This window comes from Carcharodon carcharias, chromosome 7 (assembly GCF_017639515.1).
Source record: "Carcharodon carcharias isolate sCarCar2 chromosome 7, sCarCar2.pri, whole genome shotgun sequence".
Lineage (NCBI taxonomy): Eukaryota > Metazoa > Chordata > Chondrichthyes > Lamniformes > Lamnidae > Carcharodon > Carcharodon carcharias.
The window spans coordinates 118,248,711-118,264,763 of NC_054473.1; the positions used below are offsets into that span (position 1 = coordinate 118,248,711).

General features: G+C 41.7%; 1 protein-coding gene across 3 annotated transcripts in view; it reads right to left on the bottom strand.

The window, feature by feature from the left end:
• Window positions 1–1,390: 1,390 nt before the first annotated feature.
• The window catches only part of csnk2a2b (casein kinase 2, alpha prime polypeptide b), a 65,768-nt gene continuing 51,105 nt past the window's right edge, over window positions 1,391–16,053 (bottom strand). For 2 of the 3 annotated variants that reach the window (XM_041191415.1, XM_041191414.1), the window contains exons 5-11: window positions 15,911–15,958; window positions 14,941–15,024; window positions 13,869–13,979; window positions 12,084–12,185; window positions 10,841–10,941; window positions 8,087–8,235; window positions 1,391–1,783 (exon numbers count right to left, since the gene is read on the bottom strand). In XM_041191415.1, the coding sequence (XP_041047349.1) occupies window positions 1,704–1,783; window positions 8,087–8,235; window positions 10,841–10,941; window positions 12,084–12,185; window positions 13,869–13,979; window positions 14,941–15,024; window positions 15,911–15,958 (675 nt within the window). In that variant the 3' untranslated portion in view covers window positions 1,391–1,703. Of the gene's footprint in view, window positions 1,784–8,086; window positions 8,236–10,840; window positions 10,942–12,083; window positions 12,186–13,868; window positions 13,980–14,940; window positions 15,025–15,910; window positions 15,971–16,053 lie in introns of all 3 variants that reach the window. The other variant, XM_041191413.1, reaches the window with a different exon arrangement.

The following is a 16,053-nucleotide window of genomic DNA, read 5'->3' on the forward strand; positions in this document are numbered from 1 at the left end:
AAGTTTGGAAAAGTCATACACCATGCAGTTTTTAAAAATTAAATCAACGTGCAAGGATTTTCTTTTAAATATTGCTCAACAGAAACCTTCCCTCACCCCTTTGGAAAGGATTAAATCTCAATGGATCAGGATGTCTAAATCTGTACAGTGCAGTACCTAATTGATTGGACTGTGCGTGAGGGTACACAGTGCTTTGCATTAGGTCAAAGTTTTAATGGAACAATTTACCATGCGACTGTGGTCAACGAATGTACATTTTGAAAACATTCTCATGCTTTTTCTTTTGGCAAGCGCTCCAGCCATTTGCACTTCATATACTTTTTTCCTGTACACTGTCAAGCATGTTCTCTAGCACCCGTAGTTTTTAAAAAAACAAAGTTGCAGTTTTCCATCCCCACACCATGGCCCATATGCTATATACAAAGTGTAAATTTTTATGACTATCCCCCTGTCTTGCTTCTACCCATTGGCATGTCTTCAGCTCCTTTGCTACACTGCCATTGTGTCACCTGCTACAGCCCAGGCCCACTCTGTACAGATGCTTGCTTATTTTTTTATATGGCATTTAATAGATTGTCTCAACAAAATCTTTTGGAACAAAGAAATCTAAACTACTCAATTTTTTTATGAATGATGTGCCTGCACAGCTCTCTGTATTCTCTCTTGGATCCCATACATTTCCAGCAAAGTTGTAAAAACGTGCACTTTGGTGAGTGTGGCATTTTTGAAGCCTTCAGGGAAACACCGTCTGCGAATAAAAACACTGGTCAGCATTATCCCAGGACATGGAACTGTAGCAGAAACATCAAATGATATCTTCTGTACTTAAGTCAATAGTTCCATTCCAATCAACTTAGTCAAATGTTTTAGAACATTGTACTGCATTTATCTACCTGTTGCTTTACTGTTACAATCTGTAACAGATTATAATGGCACTCAACATCACTTTGGATAGAGTTCTCCTTCTCTCCTCCTTTCCACTAAGTCTGCCCTGACCATCCGCAGATTGTTGTATAGTTAAGGGACACGGTGTGGCTGAGACTAATGGTGTGAACAAGAGGGCGACTCAAGGCATCAAATAATAGCCAGATGGTTCATCTGGGCCATTACCAGAGTTGAGCAGTTACAGGGCACATCTGCCCAAGGACACCGACAGAGACTGAATTTTACAAGAGATCTGGAATTGGTTGGAATCTCCTGGAAACAAGACAGTGTGACTTTAAACAGGGTTGGATTAAATTAAAAAAGCATAACGTACACAACGGATGGACTGATTGTGAGCAGCTCAGAACCTTGAACTCATAGCTTTTTTAAAGATATTAACTGCATTTGGCAAATTTGATAAATATTTACAGAAACAAGATGGGAAAAAGGACAACACAAGAAAATCTGGTAATGGAACACATTCTAGGTATTTTATTACAGTACAAAAAAATAATATATAAATATACAAAAACATTGTAATTTCAGAACCCAAAAATCTAGTAAGTTGTAATTCTCTGAAACATAAATGGAAATCTAAAATAAATGGATGTAGTAGATTGTGTTGCCACTGGATTTAGGGTAAGCCATGGTCACCTGTGTAGCTGCAGTCACAAGTTCACATTTCCAGACTGTGATAGCTCTTCTTTTGCCCAATGTCTCCCCTGTAAAACCTGTAACTCATTGTCTTGCAGTCTTAACTGTGCAGACAGCAGCAGGATTCACCGCACAGCTGCAGAAACACCTGGTACATGCGAGTTGTTACTCCGAGCACCATCCGAATGCTCCTTCATTATTGGATCTGAGGGGCAAGGGGTGGAAGGAGAAACAAATCAGATGAAATAATTGTTGACTGCCCACAGTGAAGTTCCAAAATGACTACTGCAACCCAAAGCTCACAATACTCAAAAGATCCTAGTTACTGAGACTGCAGTGGGGGATATAATGACATATGGAGTCCTTCTATTGTTGAATTGCTAAGGAGGTATCATTAATAGCAGCTGCATTGAGTAGAGAGATAATTCATATTCAGATGCTAACAGGTCTAATAGATCAGTGGTTCAACAAAAAAAGTAGAAAATAAAAACAAAAAGTGGATCAGTGGTTCTCAAACATTTTTGGTTGAAGGACTTTCCCCACCACCCTTTTCAAATGGATTAGTAATCATGGACAAAAGCAAAATAGTGCGGATGCTGGAAATCCGAAATAAAAACAGAACATACTGATAGAACTCAGCAGGTCTGGCGATATGAGCTAAAGAGAAGAGTCATACAGACTCGAAACATTAACTGTTTCTCTTTCCACAGATGCTGCCAGACCTGCTGAGCTTTTTCAGCATTTCCCGTTTTCATTATAGTAATCATGGATTCTAAATATGATATAATACTAATAATACAAAAGTGCTATATGTAAAGTGTATTATAATGCTTTTAAGAAAACAGGTATTTTTGTGCCAATCTCACAGAATCTCAGTGCAGAAGAGGCCCTTCGGCCCATCGAGCCTGCACCGACACGTGAGAAACACCTGGCCTACCTAACTAATCCCATTTACCAGCACTTGGCCCATAGCCTTGAGTGTTATGATGTGCCAAGTGCTCATCTAGGTACTTTTTAAAGGATGTGAGGCAACCCACCTCTACCACCCTCCCAGGCAGCGCATTCCAGACTGTCACCACCCTCTGGGTAAAAAGGTTTTTCCTCACATCACCCCCTAAACCTCATGCCCCTCACCTTGAATTTATGTTGAGAGTCCTCTGTGGTCCTCCATGCACACTCCAGGTGAGACAACCAACCCATTCTGTTGCACATTACAGCTGTTCTCCACTCCTGCTTCACATTTCACACTATTTTGTGGATCCCACCCTAGAAAATTCCTACAGGTGCCCGGGGGTGGGGAGGGGGTCCATGGACCCCAGTTTGAAAACAACTTTGATAGATCACTGACCTGCCAAACTACGTAACACACCAGTTTAAACCATCCTTTCTCAGATTCACAGATTGACTTTTTATTGCATTCTCTAAGGTGGGAGCACTGGAGAAAAGTTTAAATAACTGGCCATAGGGATGTCTGGAAAGTGAGACAGAGCTGCAATCATTAGGTGCCAGCCATGGCTCAGCTGGTAGCATACTAGCCCGAGTCAGGACATTATGAGTTCATGTCCTGCTCAAACAGAGGCTAGATTAAATAAAAGCAAAACATAGGAACAGTAGGCCATTCAGCTCATCGAGCCTGTTCCGCCATTCAATTTGATCATGACTGATCGTATACCTCAATGTCGCTTTCCTGCACTATCCATGTCCCCTGATGTCATAAATATCCAGAAATCTATCGATTTCTGTCTTCAACATGCTCAATGGTTGAGCTTCCATAGCCCTCTGGGGTAGGGAATTCCAAAGATTCACCACCCTCTGAGTGAAGAAATTCCTCCTCATCTCAGTCTTATACCGCTTATCCTGATTATGTATCCTGGTTGTAGACTCACCAGTTAAGGGAAACATCTTATCTACATCCACCCTGTCACACCCTGTAAGAATTTTGTAAGTTTCAATAAGGTCACCCCTCATTCTTCAAAACTCTAGAGAATACAGACCCACTTTCTTCAATCTCTCCTCATAAAACAATCCTGCCATTTTAGGGATTAATCTGATGAACATCTGCTGCAATCCTTTAATGGCAAGTCTATCCTTCCTTAGATAAGGGAACAAAAATCTGCACAATACTCGAGATGAGGCTTCATCAAAGCTCCATGCAACGACAGCAAGGCATCCTTACTCATGTTTTCAAATCCCCTCGCAATGAAGGCCAACATACCATTTGCCTTCCTTATTGCTTGCTGCGCCTGCATGCTAGCTTTTAGTGAGTTGGCTGGGCAACGGGTTTGTGATGCAGAATGATGCCAACAGTGCGGGTCCAATTCCCGTACTGGCTGAGGTCATCAATGAAACCGTGAAGCCAAACGCCAGTTTAAAGTAACTTGGTGTGGAGCAACACTGACGCATTGCAAGCACCCTATCTACTTAGGGAATCACCCTTGACAGATGCCTCACCTTCAAGAACCACATCGAAAAGACAAAAGCAAAAGTGAGCACACGAAACAACATCCTGAATAAGCTCACTAACACAAAATGGAGAGCAAGCTCGAAGACATTGCAAACCAGTGCACTTGCTCTTTGCTATTCCACTGCCGAATACGCCTGCCCTGCATGGGAAAGATCTACTCATGCTAAGAAGATGGATGCCGTTCTGAATGCAAGCTGCTGACTTATCACAGGTTGGTTAAAACCAACAAACACCAACAGCCTATATATCCTGGCGGGTATTGCTCCCCCTGATATAAGAACTGTAGCCAAGAAAGAGTGACTCCGTCAAATGTCAGATGAGAGGCACTCTCTACATGGTCATACACCCAGCCACCTAAAATCAAGGAAGAGCTTCACGAACAGTGTTGTTCCATTACAATCAACCCCATCTGAAGCCCGCATCGCCTTGTGGAAAGACCGGCTCGCCAGTCTCGAACAACCCCCAGCGATTGAAATTCTACTGGATGAAAGCCTTCCCCCAGGAGTTAATTGCAAGTGGGCAACCTGGAAGTGCCTTAACATACTTAGGCATGGTGTAGGTCGTTCAAAGATGTCACTAAGCAAATGGGGATATACAACCAGCCCGATAACTTGTGAATGTGGAACTGAGCCACAGACTATGCAACATCTCCTGCAATGCCTATCGCGAGAGGAACCCTGCACTGCTGCAGATCTTGCCGAATTCAACAACAAGGCGCAAAAATCTATCCAGTTCTGGCTGGGCCATGTATAGACTGTCCGTGGACATGATAAGATGATTGATCAATGAAGGCTCTGTCTTCTCAACCTCGCTCCTCGCCTGAGGTTTGGCGACCCTCAGGTTAAACTCACCGCCAGTCATATCTCTGGTCAGAGAGCAGTCTATGGTCCTCTCGGACTATGGCTACTTTCATTCATTTCATTCAGTGACTCATGAACAAGGACACCCAGGTCCCTTTGGACACCCGCATTTCCCAACCTCTCACCATTTAAGAAATACTCAGTCTTCTTGTTTTTTTCTACCAAAGTGAATAACTTCACACTTACATTATATTCCATCTGCCATGTTCTAGCTCATTCATTTAGCATGTCCAAGTCCTCTTGAAGCCTCCTTGCATCCTCCTCGTCTTATGTTCCACCAGTTTGGTGTCAAAAATTGGTCCCCACGTGCAAATCGTTTACATAGATTGTGAACAGCTGTGGACCTGGCACAGATCCTTACAGTACCCCACTAGTAACAGCATGCCATCTTGAGAAGGATCTGTTTATTCCTACTTTTCTGTTGTTTGTTAACCAATTTTCAAACCATAATAGTATGTTTCCCCCAACCCCATGTGCTCTAATTTTATTTACTAACCTCCTGCATGGGGTCTTATCAAAAGCCTTCTGAAAATCTAAATACAACATATCCACTGATTCTTCATCAATGCTACACGCAACATCCTCCTAAAGCTCCAGCAAGTTGTCAAGCATGATTTCTCTCTCATAAATCCATTTTGACTCTGCCCAACTTTACCATTTTTTTCCCCAAATGTTCAGTTACCACACCCTTAATAAATTCTAATATTTTCCCTATTACTGATATCAAACTAACAGGTCTGTAATTCTCCATTGTCTCTCTTCCTCCCTCCTTAAATAGTGGGGTTACATTTGCTACTTTCCAGTTCTCAGGAACCTTTCCAAAATTTAAAGAATTTTGAAAGATAACCAACTTATCCACTATCTCGCTAGCCACCTCCTTCAACCCTCTGGGATGAAGCTCGTATGATCCAGGGATTTATTAACCTTCAATCCAGTTAACTTTTCAAGTACTACCTCTTTATCAATACTAATTTCTATTTGTTCCTCTTTTTCCAAGTCCCTTGGTTGCCTAGTATTTCTAGGAGATTTTCTTCTTCCATGAAGACAGGCACAAAGTAATTGTTTAGTTTATCTGCCATTTCCTTGTCCTCCATTATAAATTCTCCTGACCCCACCTGTAATGAGCCTACATTTGTCCTAGCTAATCTTTTCCTGTTCATGTACCTAAAGAAACTTTTACAGTGTGCCTTTATATCCCTCGCTAGTTTACTTTCATATTCTATTTTTCCTTCATCAGTTTCTTGGTCCTCCTTTGCTGGGTTCTAAATTGCTCCTCAGGCTTACCACTTTTTCTGACATCCCTATAAGCCATTTCCTTGGATCTAATGCAATCTTTAACTTACTTTGTTAGCCACAGTTGATTTACCTTTCCCATTTACCTTACACAACAGATGGACTGATAATGAGCAGCTCAGAACTATGAAGCACAAAAATCAAGGCTAACACTCCAATGCAATACTGAAGGGGTGTTTTGCACTGTTGGAGGTGCTGTCTTTTGGATGAGATGTGAAACCAAGGAGCCCTCTGCCCCATGGTGGATGCAAAATAACCTTGGCATTATTGTAAAGAGCAGCAGGGGAGTTATCTCTGGTGTCTTGGCCATAGATTCCAGCATTTTCCCAACAACTGTTAGCCAGTTACCCTAATAACAATTGTTGGGAAAGTGCTGGAATCTATTATTAAGCAAGTCTTAATATACTTAGAAAAATCTAGCATGATAAGAACAAGTCAACATAGTTTTACTAAAGGGAAATTCTGTTTAAAAAATGTATTGGAGTTCTTTGAGGATGTAACTCTTGGGTAGATAAAGGGGAAGCAGATGTGGCGTACCTGGATGTCTAAAAGGGAAATAGGCAAAAATGCACCCATGGAGCTGAGGGTAATATATTAATATGGATAGAGGTCAGGGCTTTTTCAAGTTGGCAGGCAATGAATAGTGGATCAGTGCTGGGGCCTCAGTTATTTACCATCTATATTAATGATTTAGACAGAAGGTAATGTGTATAAGTTTACTGATGATACCAAACAAGGTGGAAAGGTAAGCTGTGGGGAGGACACAGAGAGGTTGTAAAGAGATATAGACAGATTAGGTGAGTGGAGTGTAACATAGGGAAGTGCAAAGTTATTCACTTTGGTTGTAAGTATAAAAAGTGGAATTTTTTTTTCAAAAAGGTGAGAAATTTGCAAGTGCTGATGTTCAAAGAGACTTGGATGTGCTTATACAAAGGATACGGGTGCAGCAAGCAATTAGCAAGGCAAATGGCACATTGGCTTTTATTGCAAGGGGATTGGAGTACAAGAATAAAGAAGTCTTGGTACAGTTGTACAGGATTTTGGCGAGGCTGCATCTGGAGTACTGCATGCAGTTTTGGTCTCCACATTGAAGAAAACATATACTTGAATTGGGGAACCTAAAACACAGGGGCAGGGTCGCAGGATAAGGGGCCAATCATTTAGGACTGAGAGGAGGAGAAATTTCTTCACTCAAGGGGTTGTGAATCTTTGGAATTCTCTACCCTGGAGGGTTGTGGATACTCCATTGTTGAATACATTTAAGGCTGGGGTAGAGATGTTTTTTGGTTTCTCAGGGAATTAAGGAATATGGGAAGCAGGCAGAAAAATGGTCCAAGATCAGCCATGACCATATTGAATGCTGGAGCAGACTTGATGGGGTGTATGGGCTACTTTTGCTCCTATTTCTTATATTCAATATTGATCCCTCAATCATCATTAAAAAAGCATTATCTGGTCATTATGAGACTTGCTGTTTGTGGGAGCAAGTTGGCTGCCATCTTTCCTATATTGCAACAATGAGTTCACTTCAAAAATACTCAATTGACGGCTTTGAGATGTCTGATGGTTATTAAAGATACTATAGAAATACGAGTCTTTCTTCAATAGTACCTTCCCAATATGACACCATCAACAGTTGAATGTTTGAATTGAATAGAGTGACAAAGGCAAGTGCAAGAAACACTCACACCACCCAATCTATTTTGCTAAGTTTGTCAGCTCTTATGGGAAATTGTAGTGTTGCCAAATCTTTTAACCTATGAAAACAGATCACTTACAGCAGCAATTCTGCATATAGGCAGTGAGTGAAGTGATTTAGGCCAGCAAGTTCATGAGCATAGGAAGAACTTTTGTAAAGCTGTGGAGGGTCAATCTTATTTCTCGCACTTACAGAAGTATGGATGTTCCATTGCTTCCTTAGCTGTAAGTCTCTGCTGATGATCATAGCGAAGTAGTTTGTCCAACAAATCCAAGGCCTCCGGGCTGACCAAGTGCCGATTCTCACTGTGAATGAACTGCTCCCAGCGCTTCCGAGAATGTCTGAGGAATAGTGGGTACTTCATTAAAAAACTGAACATTCCCAGGTGAAGTTCGTGAAAACACTAACAATGTTAGTTCCCAGGAAAATTAAGACATGTTCACCCCACATATTGAATTCATAAAATGCACCACTTGATTAAATCAAGTATGTACATCGTATAAACATACAAAATAGGAGAAGTAGGCAATTTGGCCCCTCATGCCTGCTCCTCCATTCAATATCATAGCTGATCTGTTTGCATATCAAGTTCCACATTCCCATCTTCCGCCGATAACCTTTGATTCCCTTGGCTAACAGAAATCTATCTACCTCTTCCTTAAAAATATTCAATGACACCACCTCCACTGCCTTTTGAGACAGAGTTCCAAAGTCACACAACCCTCAAAAAAAACTTCTCATCTCCGTCCTGTAAGGGTGGTCCCTAATTTTAAAACAGTGCCCCCTAGTTCTGGGCTCACCCACAAGAGAAAACATCCTTTCCATTGTCCACCTTATCAAGACCATTCAGGATCTTATACACTTTAATCAAGTCACTCCTCACTCTTCTAAACTTTTTTCTAAATTCATTCATGGTATGTGGGCTTCACTGGCTGGGCCAGCATTTATTGCCCATCCCTAGTTGCCCTAGAGAAGGTGGTAGGGAGTTGCCTTCTTGAACCACTGCCGCCCATGTGGTGCAGGTACACCCACAGTGCTGGTAGGGAGGGAGTTTCAGGATTTTGACCCAGCAACAGTGAAGGAATACCAGCATATCTCCGAGTCAGGATGGTAAGTAACTTGGAGGGGAACTTCCAGGTGGTGGTGTTGCCATCTATTTCCTGCCCTTGTCCTTCTAAATGGTAGTGGTCATGGGTTTGGAAGCTGTTGTCTAAGGAGCCTTAGTGAATTCCTGCAGTGCACCTCGTAGATGGTACACACTGCTGCTAATGCGAGATGGTGGTGAAGGGAGTGAATGTTTGTGGATGTGGTGCCAATCAAGTGGGCTGCTTTGTCCTGGATGGTGTCCAGCTTCTTCAGAGTTGTGGGAGCTGCACTCATCCAGGCAAGTGGGGAGTATTCCATCACACTCCTGATTTGTGCCTTGTAGATGGCTTTCGGGAGTCAGGAGGTGAGTTACTCGTAGCACAATTCCTAGTCTCTGACCTGCTCTTGTCACCACAATATTTATATGGCTAGTCCAGTTCAGTTTCTGGTCAATGGTAACCCCCCCCCCGCCCCACACACACACCCAATGGTAACGCCATTGAACATTGAAGGGGAGATGGTTGGATTCTCTCTTGCTGGAGATGCTCATTGCCTGGCACGAATGTTACTTGCCACTTGTCAGCCCAAACCTTGATTTTGTCCAGGTCTTGCTGCATTTGCACCTGGACTGCTTCAGTATCTGAGGAGTTGCAAATGGTGCTGAATACTGTGCAATCATCAGCAAACATCCCCACTTCTGACCTTATGATGGAAGGAATGTCATGGATGAAGCAGCTGAAGATGGTTGGGTCAAGGACACTACCCTGAGGAACACCTGCAGTGGTGTCCTGGAGCTGAGGTGACTGACCTCCAACAACCACAATCATCTTCCTTTGTGCTAAGTATGACTCCAACCAGCAGAGAGTTTTCCTCCTGATTCCCACTGACTCCAGTTTTGCAATGGCTCTTTGATGCCACACTCCGTCAGATGCTGCCTTGATGTCAAGGGCAGTCACTCTCACCTCACCGCAGGCGTTCGGTTCATTTGTCCATGTTTGAACCAAGGCTGTAATGAGGTTCAGCAGAAACAAGCGCAGCCTGTTCAACCTACCCTTAAAACAGCCCACTCATTTCAGGTATCAATCTAAAAAGCCTCCGACACATTTACATCCTTACTTAAATAAAGCCAAAACTGCACACATTATGAGATACGATCTCACCAATTCCCTGTATAGACTGAAGCATAACATTCCTTAATTTTATGTTCAATTCCTCTCGCAATAAAGGATAGCATTCCATTAGCCTTCTTGATTATGTGCTAACTTCTGTGCATACTAACTTTTTGTGACTCATGCATGAGAACACCTAGATCCCTCTGCACCTTGGAATTCTGCAGTCATTCTCTGTTTAAGTAATACTCTACTTTTTTATTCTTCTGGCCAAAGTGAACTTCACAGATTATACTCCATCTGCCAGATTTTTTGCCCATTCACTCTATTTATCTATATCTGCCTCACTTCTACTCAAAATATATTTATGTTTGCTCTGTCCTTGTGCCAGATCTGAATAGTAAAAATCAATTGAGAAGTAATTGCTTCTGGTTGAAAAAGTAGTGTGTATCTTGAGGATCACCTAGTTTTTCATAAGTCAACCCTCCACTCCCCCACCAGTTTGCAGAAGCCAGACATGTGGCTGCTGGAGGCTATAAACCATCATCTGGCCATTCAAATTCAGGAATTGTGCCAAAACATTTTAAGCTCTTCTACCCTGTCAACAGTAGAGATGTTTCTGAAATTAACCTTTCAATTCTTACTCCCTCCCCTTGTAAAAGGATGTGTGCTTAAAAATCAGTTCACAGGGAACAAATCCCTCAGATTAGCAGAAATATTTTTAATAATTAAATTCAATTTTTCTACTCACTGGCCCAGAGTATCATTAAATCGAGGATCCAGTTCAATGTGATATTTCTTGAGGTAGTCAAACAATTCATCAGTTCCTAAAACCTTGGCAATTCGAACAAGCTGAAAGGAAAAAAAAAGTGAAAACATTTTAATGTACTGAGGCACTCAACAAGAACAGGATCAATCCAAACCATCATTTACTTCAGGTTTTCAAATAGGTTCAGTTGAGACCATGGCAACACAACACACAAATGTTATATCAACGACAAGATATTTGTACAATGCTCATCAGTAGCTCTAGTGAGAAAATGTGGTTTCTGAAAACAACTGGTAGTAACATTTTTAAGGACTGCATTATCTGACTTATATACAACTGCCATCAGCCACAGTTGGTTTCCTTGATACAGAAATCCAAGGATCAGGATGGTCAGTCTTCATCCATTTTGGAAACAACGAAAGGTTCAGGATGTAAGATGGGGTGAGAATGTCAGGGTAAGAAAGAGCCTCATGCTTTCTCCCTGATCATTTAGGCAATAAAATTCACCTCAAAAAGCTCATTCTGACAAGCGAACATTACGTTCTTGCATCCTAGATAAATCTCTCTAATTTGGCATTCTTGTGCTTATTAGATGTGAATCAGACTCAAAGCTGAGGACTAATTCCTGATGACTTGAAGTGAATCAAGAGAAGCACATCACAGAAATGAATCAGGCAGGGAATGGACAACTTTGAATGCTGAAGACATGTAACAGAGAAAGTTTAATTTTAGTATCATTGAAATTGCCAGGAAGGAGACATATATGTCTATCTCAGTCAATAGTAGAACATTTTTGCCTAAACTGAGACACAAGTTTTGCAAGTTGGAATTGGCTGATTCTCACTGACAGTGCTGTGAATGATAAGAAAGTGAAAGCTGAGACTTTAGTGCTAAGGATGACTAATTCTTATACAAAGTGCATGCATGCAACCCTTTATTGGAGTTCTTGGAAGATAATCATATGAAATAATTACATCTGTGGAAAAAAGTTTGGAACTGCCCTTATGGTGACATTTAATTACATCAATGAGCTATATTTGGCAGTTACTAATGTGATGTGACCAAGGCTCACGATTCAACTAGATGGGTGATCTACTCTGTAAAACCTAGAGAAGACAGAAAACTCAACATGGCATCTGCTGATGACAGCTCTAATTCATTGTTTTAATATCAACTGATTTTCAGCCTTCTTCCAGCATTGAACATTGGATCATCAAAACTTTACCTGATCATAGTTATCATGTCCATGGAAGAAAGGCTCCTTACGGAATATCATGCTGGCCAACATACAGCCCAAACTCCACATGTCCAAACTGTAATCATACATCTGGAAAAGAAAAAGGGAGAAGCTAAGGGCTCAGAGGTCATTCAAAACACCTGTATCTGAACAGTTACACACGTGCCAAGGATTTAACCTATGTTCCAAATTTTAAAAAGACAGTATTTTATCTGCCCCTCTTGCTCTACTTCCTGTATTTGAGGTGGGAAGAGCCAAGAATGGAAGCCAGTTGAAATAAATGATTATGGGTCAGGGGAAGTGAAGGGAAAACGCTGGGATCTATTATTAAACAAGTCTTAACAATGCACTTAGAGTCAACATGGTTTCACGAAAGGGAAATCATGTTTGACAAATTTGAGTTTTTTTGAAGGGTAGACAAAGGGAAGTCAGTCGATGTAATATGCTTGAATTTCCAACCGGTGTTCAATACCGGTGTTGAAGATGCCACATAAAAAGATTAATATGGAAGATAAAGTCCTGTGGAGTTGGGAATAATATATTAGTATGGATGGAGGATCAGTTAATGGACAGGAAGCAGTGGGTAGGGAAAAATGGGGCATTTTCAAGTTAGCAGGTTGTAATTATTGGAGTGTCATAAGAATCAGTGTTGGGGTCTCAACTATTTACAATTTATATTTAATAACTTAGATGAAAAGATCAAGAGTAATGTAGCCAGGTTTGCTGACAATACAAAACCAGATGTAACTATAAGCTAAGAGGAGGACACAGAGACTGCAATGAAATATAGACAAGTTAAGTGTATGGACAACAAAGTGGCATATGGAGCATAATGTGGGAGGATGTTATTCACTTTGGCAATAAAATTAGAAGAGCAGAAAATTTTATGAAAGGCATGAAACTTGTAAACGTTAATATTCAGGAAACTTGTGTGTAGTCATACAAGGAACATAATATTAGCATGCAGGCATAGCAAGCAATTAGGAAGGCAAATGGCATGTTGACCTTTATTGCAAGGAGATTGGAGTATAAGATCAAGAAAGTCTTGCTACAATTGTATAGAGTTTTGGCAAGGCCACATCTGGAGTACTGTTTGCAGTTTCAGTCTCCATTTTCTAAAGGTAGGTATACTTGTTTTGGACACAGTACACTAGACTGGCCTCTGGGATGAGAGGGCTGTTCTATGATGAGAAGCTGAGTAAACTAGGTCTGTACTCTGGGGTTTAGAAGAATGAGAGGTGATCTCATTGAAACATACAAGGTTCTGAAGAGTAGACCAGAGGCTGTTTCCCCTGGCTGAGGAATCTAGAAAACAGAGGCCCAGTCTTAGGATAAGGGGACAATCATTTAGGACTGAGATGAGGAGAAATTTCTTCAGTCAGAAGGTTGTGAATCTCTGGAATTCTCAACCCCAGAGGGTTGTGAATGTGCCATCATGGAGTATAATCAAGGCTGAGATCAACAAATCTTTAATCTCAGAGAATCAAAGGATGTGGGGAACAGCAGGCAAGTGAGGCAGAGGATCATCCATGATTATATTGAAAGGTGGAACAAGCTGGAAGGGCCTCATGGCCTACTCCTAGCTCTTATGTTCTGTTTTCATGGAGAACAAGGGTAACTGAGGAGAATTAAGACGAAAAAGGGAGAACCTCGGTGTAGAAAATTATACACTGTCTGCAGCCACTACCCCTTCCCACATCCGGCACTCCTTCAATAGGACATTCTGATCTCTGGACAGTATAAGCCAGTGTAAATCCTGCATTTTGCTTTTACCTGATAGTCAACCAGCAGCTCAGGACCTTTGAAGTACCTGGATGCCACTCTAACATTGTATTCCTGCTCAGGATGGTAAAACTCAGCCAGTCCCCAGTCAATCAACCGAAGCTGTAAAACAAATAGGTGGTCAAATATCAGCTGGGATATTGACACTTCATGTAATGCCATAGCTCAACTTTTAATGCAGCGTATTTTCCCCAATAGCAGTCTTTACATGAAATATGGAGACAAATAATTAGTTTAGTCGGATCTGACACTAAAAACGACAAAAACAACCTAAAACAGATACTAGATGGAGCTAACAGAAAAGCAGAACACTGCAGATGCTGGAAATCTGAAATAAGAACAGAATGCTGGAAACACTCAGGTCAGGCAGCATCTGTGGAGAGAAAAACAGAGTGATCATCTGATGAAAGGTCATCATCCTGAAACATTAACTAGAGCTAATGTACTTTAAAATGATATTCACACACGCACAGTATATGGGGGCATTGGCAGAACTTGATCTCTCGCTCCAATCAGTTTCCAATGTGAGTTTGATAGGGTGGAGTACACAATATATCCCTGGGAAGGGTAGTAAGTAGGGCAGACAATTTGCTTTTGTGTGCCTCTTCATGGCAATGGAACAGGTTCAGCAGCAAGTGCCAAAGAAAAAACACGACCAAATATGAAGCAGACTGGATGTACCCTTCAACAGAAAGCAAGTACTCAGAGTAGAGAGCTGGGGAGCTGAATTCAAATGGCCTGCAGCAACTGAGTTACTCGACTTGTCACATACATCCCATTTGTGTCAGTACCTGATCAGCTACAGAAGCTCTTCTCAGCCCCAGGACTGAGAACAGCAGCCTCCTCTGAGCTCAGTTAAATTTTATTTCACTTTAATGGATAAGATCTTATCAGAAGCTCAATACAACCTTTAATTGGCAACCTGGTGCTACAACACATTGGAGAAAAAGAGTCAGAGCACATTGCAGTTAACGCCAAACATCATTCTGCTGCTCCCTATAACTCCACCACCAATCCCCAACCCAATCCCTCGAAACAGTTAGACCTGCAGTCAGCTCCGTACCTTTCTCTGGGCATGGTCGATCATCACATTATGTGGTTTCACGTCCCTGTGCATGATGCCCATACTATGGCAGTAATCCAAGGCCTGTGGGAATAAGAGTATTAAGCAATTGTTTTTTTTTTGCATATTTTCCTACCTTTATTCCACAATCTATTTTTCTCCCCTCACTCTGCTACCACAAGGCAATGCGTGAAACATGCTCCATGCCTTCAGCAGTTCTAAATACAGAAACTTGGTGGATGATGTCAGAACACCCCTCCTTCCCTTGGAGGAACTGGCTTCCAAATTACCATAGTAACTTAGATAAGGAAGTTCTGCATGGGTATCTTGTTCTGGAGAGTGCTGCAACCTGTCATTGTATCCCTCTTTTTCCCTTGAGGTTACATCAAAATGGGCTACTTGGCTTTAATCCAACAGAGCCAAGCAGAATTGACCTCCTTCCAGTTAATTGTTGCTTTTAAGTCAGCATTGATCAAGTGAAAAAAAGGGCTGGTCCCCAAAGCACTCAATTTTTTTTTGTCCAATATGAAAACCAGTGCACTTGCTTTCAAAAGTATGGGAAGAATCACTAAAATACCACTTTCTGACTATGACAGAGGACAGGGATACAGGTCATAGTCACTAGGGCACAGAAGGCAGCCATGTGGACCAGAGTCCATGGCAGTTCTCTGCAGAGAAATCCCATCAGTCTCATCCCGCTGCACTATCCCCAGTCCAGCAGACGAAGCACAAATTGCTTTATCCAGAAGTGAGGGATCTCCCACTAATTGAATGTCAATCACTAGTTAGACACCAAGTGATGCAAACATTGGTGCAGGAGAAGCCTGGTGCATACACCAATCCCTCTGTGTGGTGGAGATGGGAAGGACACTAATAAGGAACAAAAGCAGAAAGAAGCTAAAAAATCTATTACTGCTCAGTGAACACCATTCAAATAATTATCTAGCAGAATTTCCAATTGCTAACTCACCTTCAAGATTTCATACATGTAGAACCGGATGTCATAATCTGTCAAGATCTGATACAGTTGCTAGACAAAGGGAGAGAAAACAGGGGGAAAGTGATGGTGGGTAGGGAGGGGGAGGGAAGAAGATTTAGCGTGAGTGAGTAAAA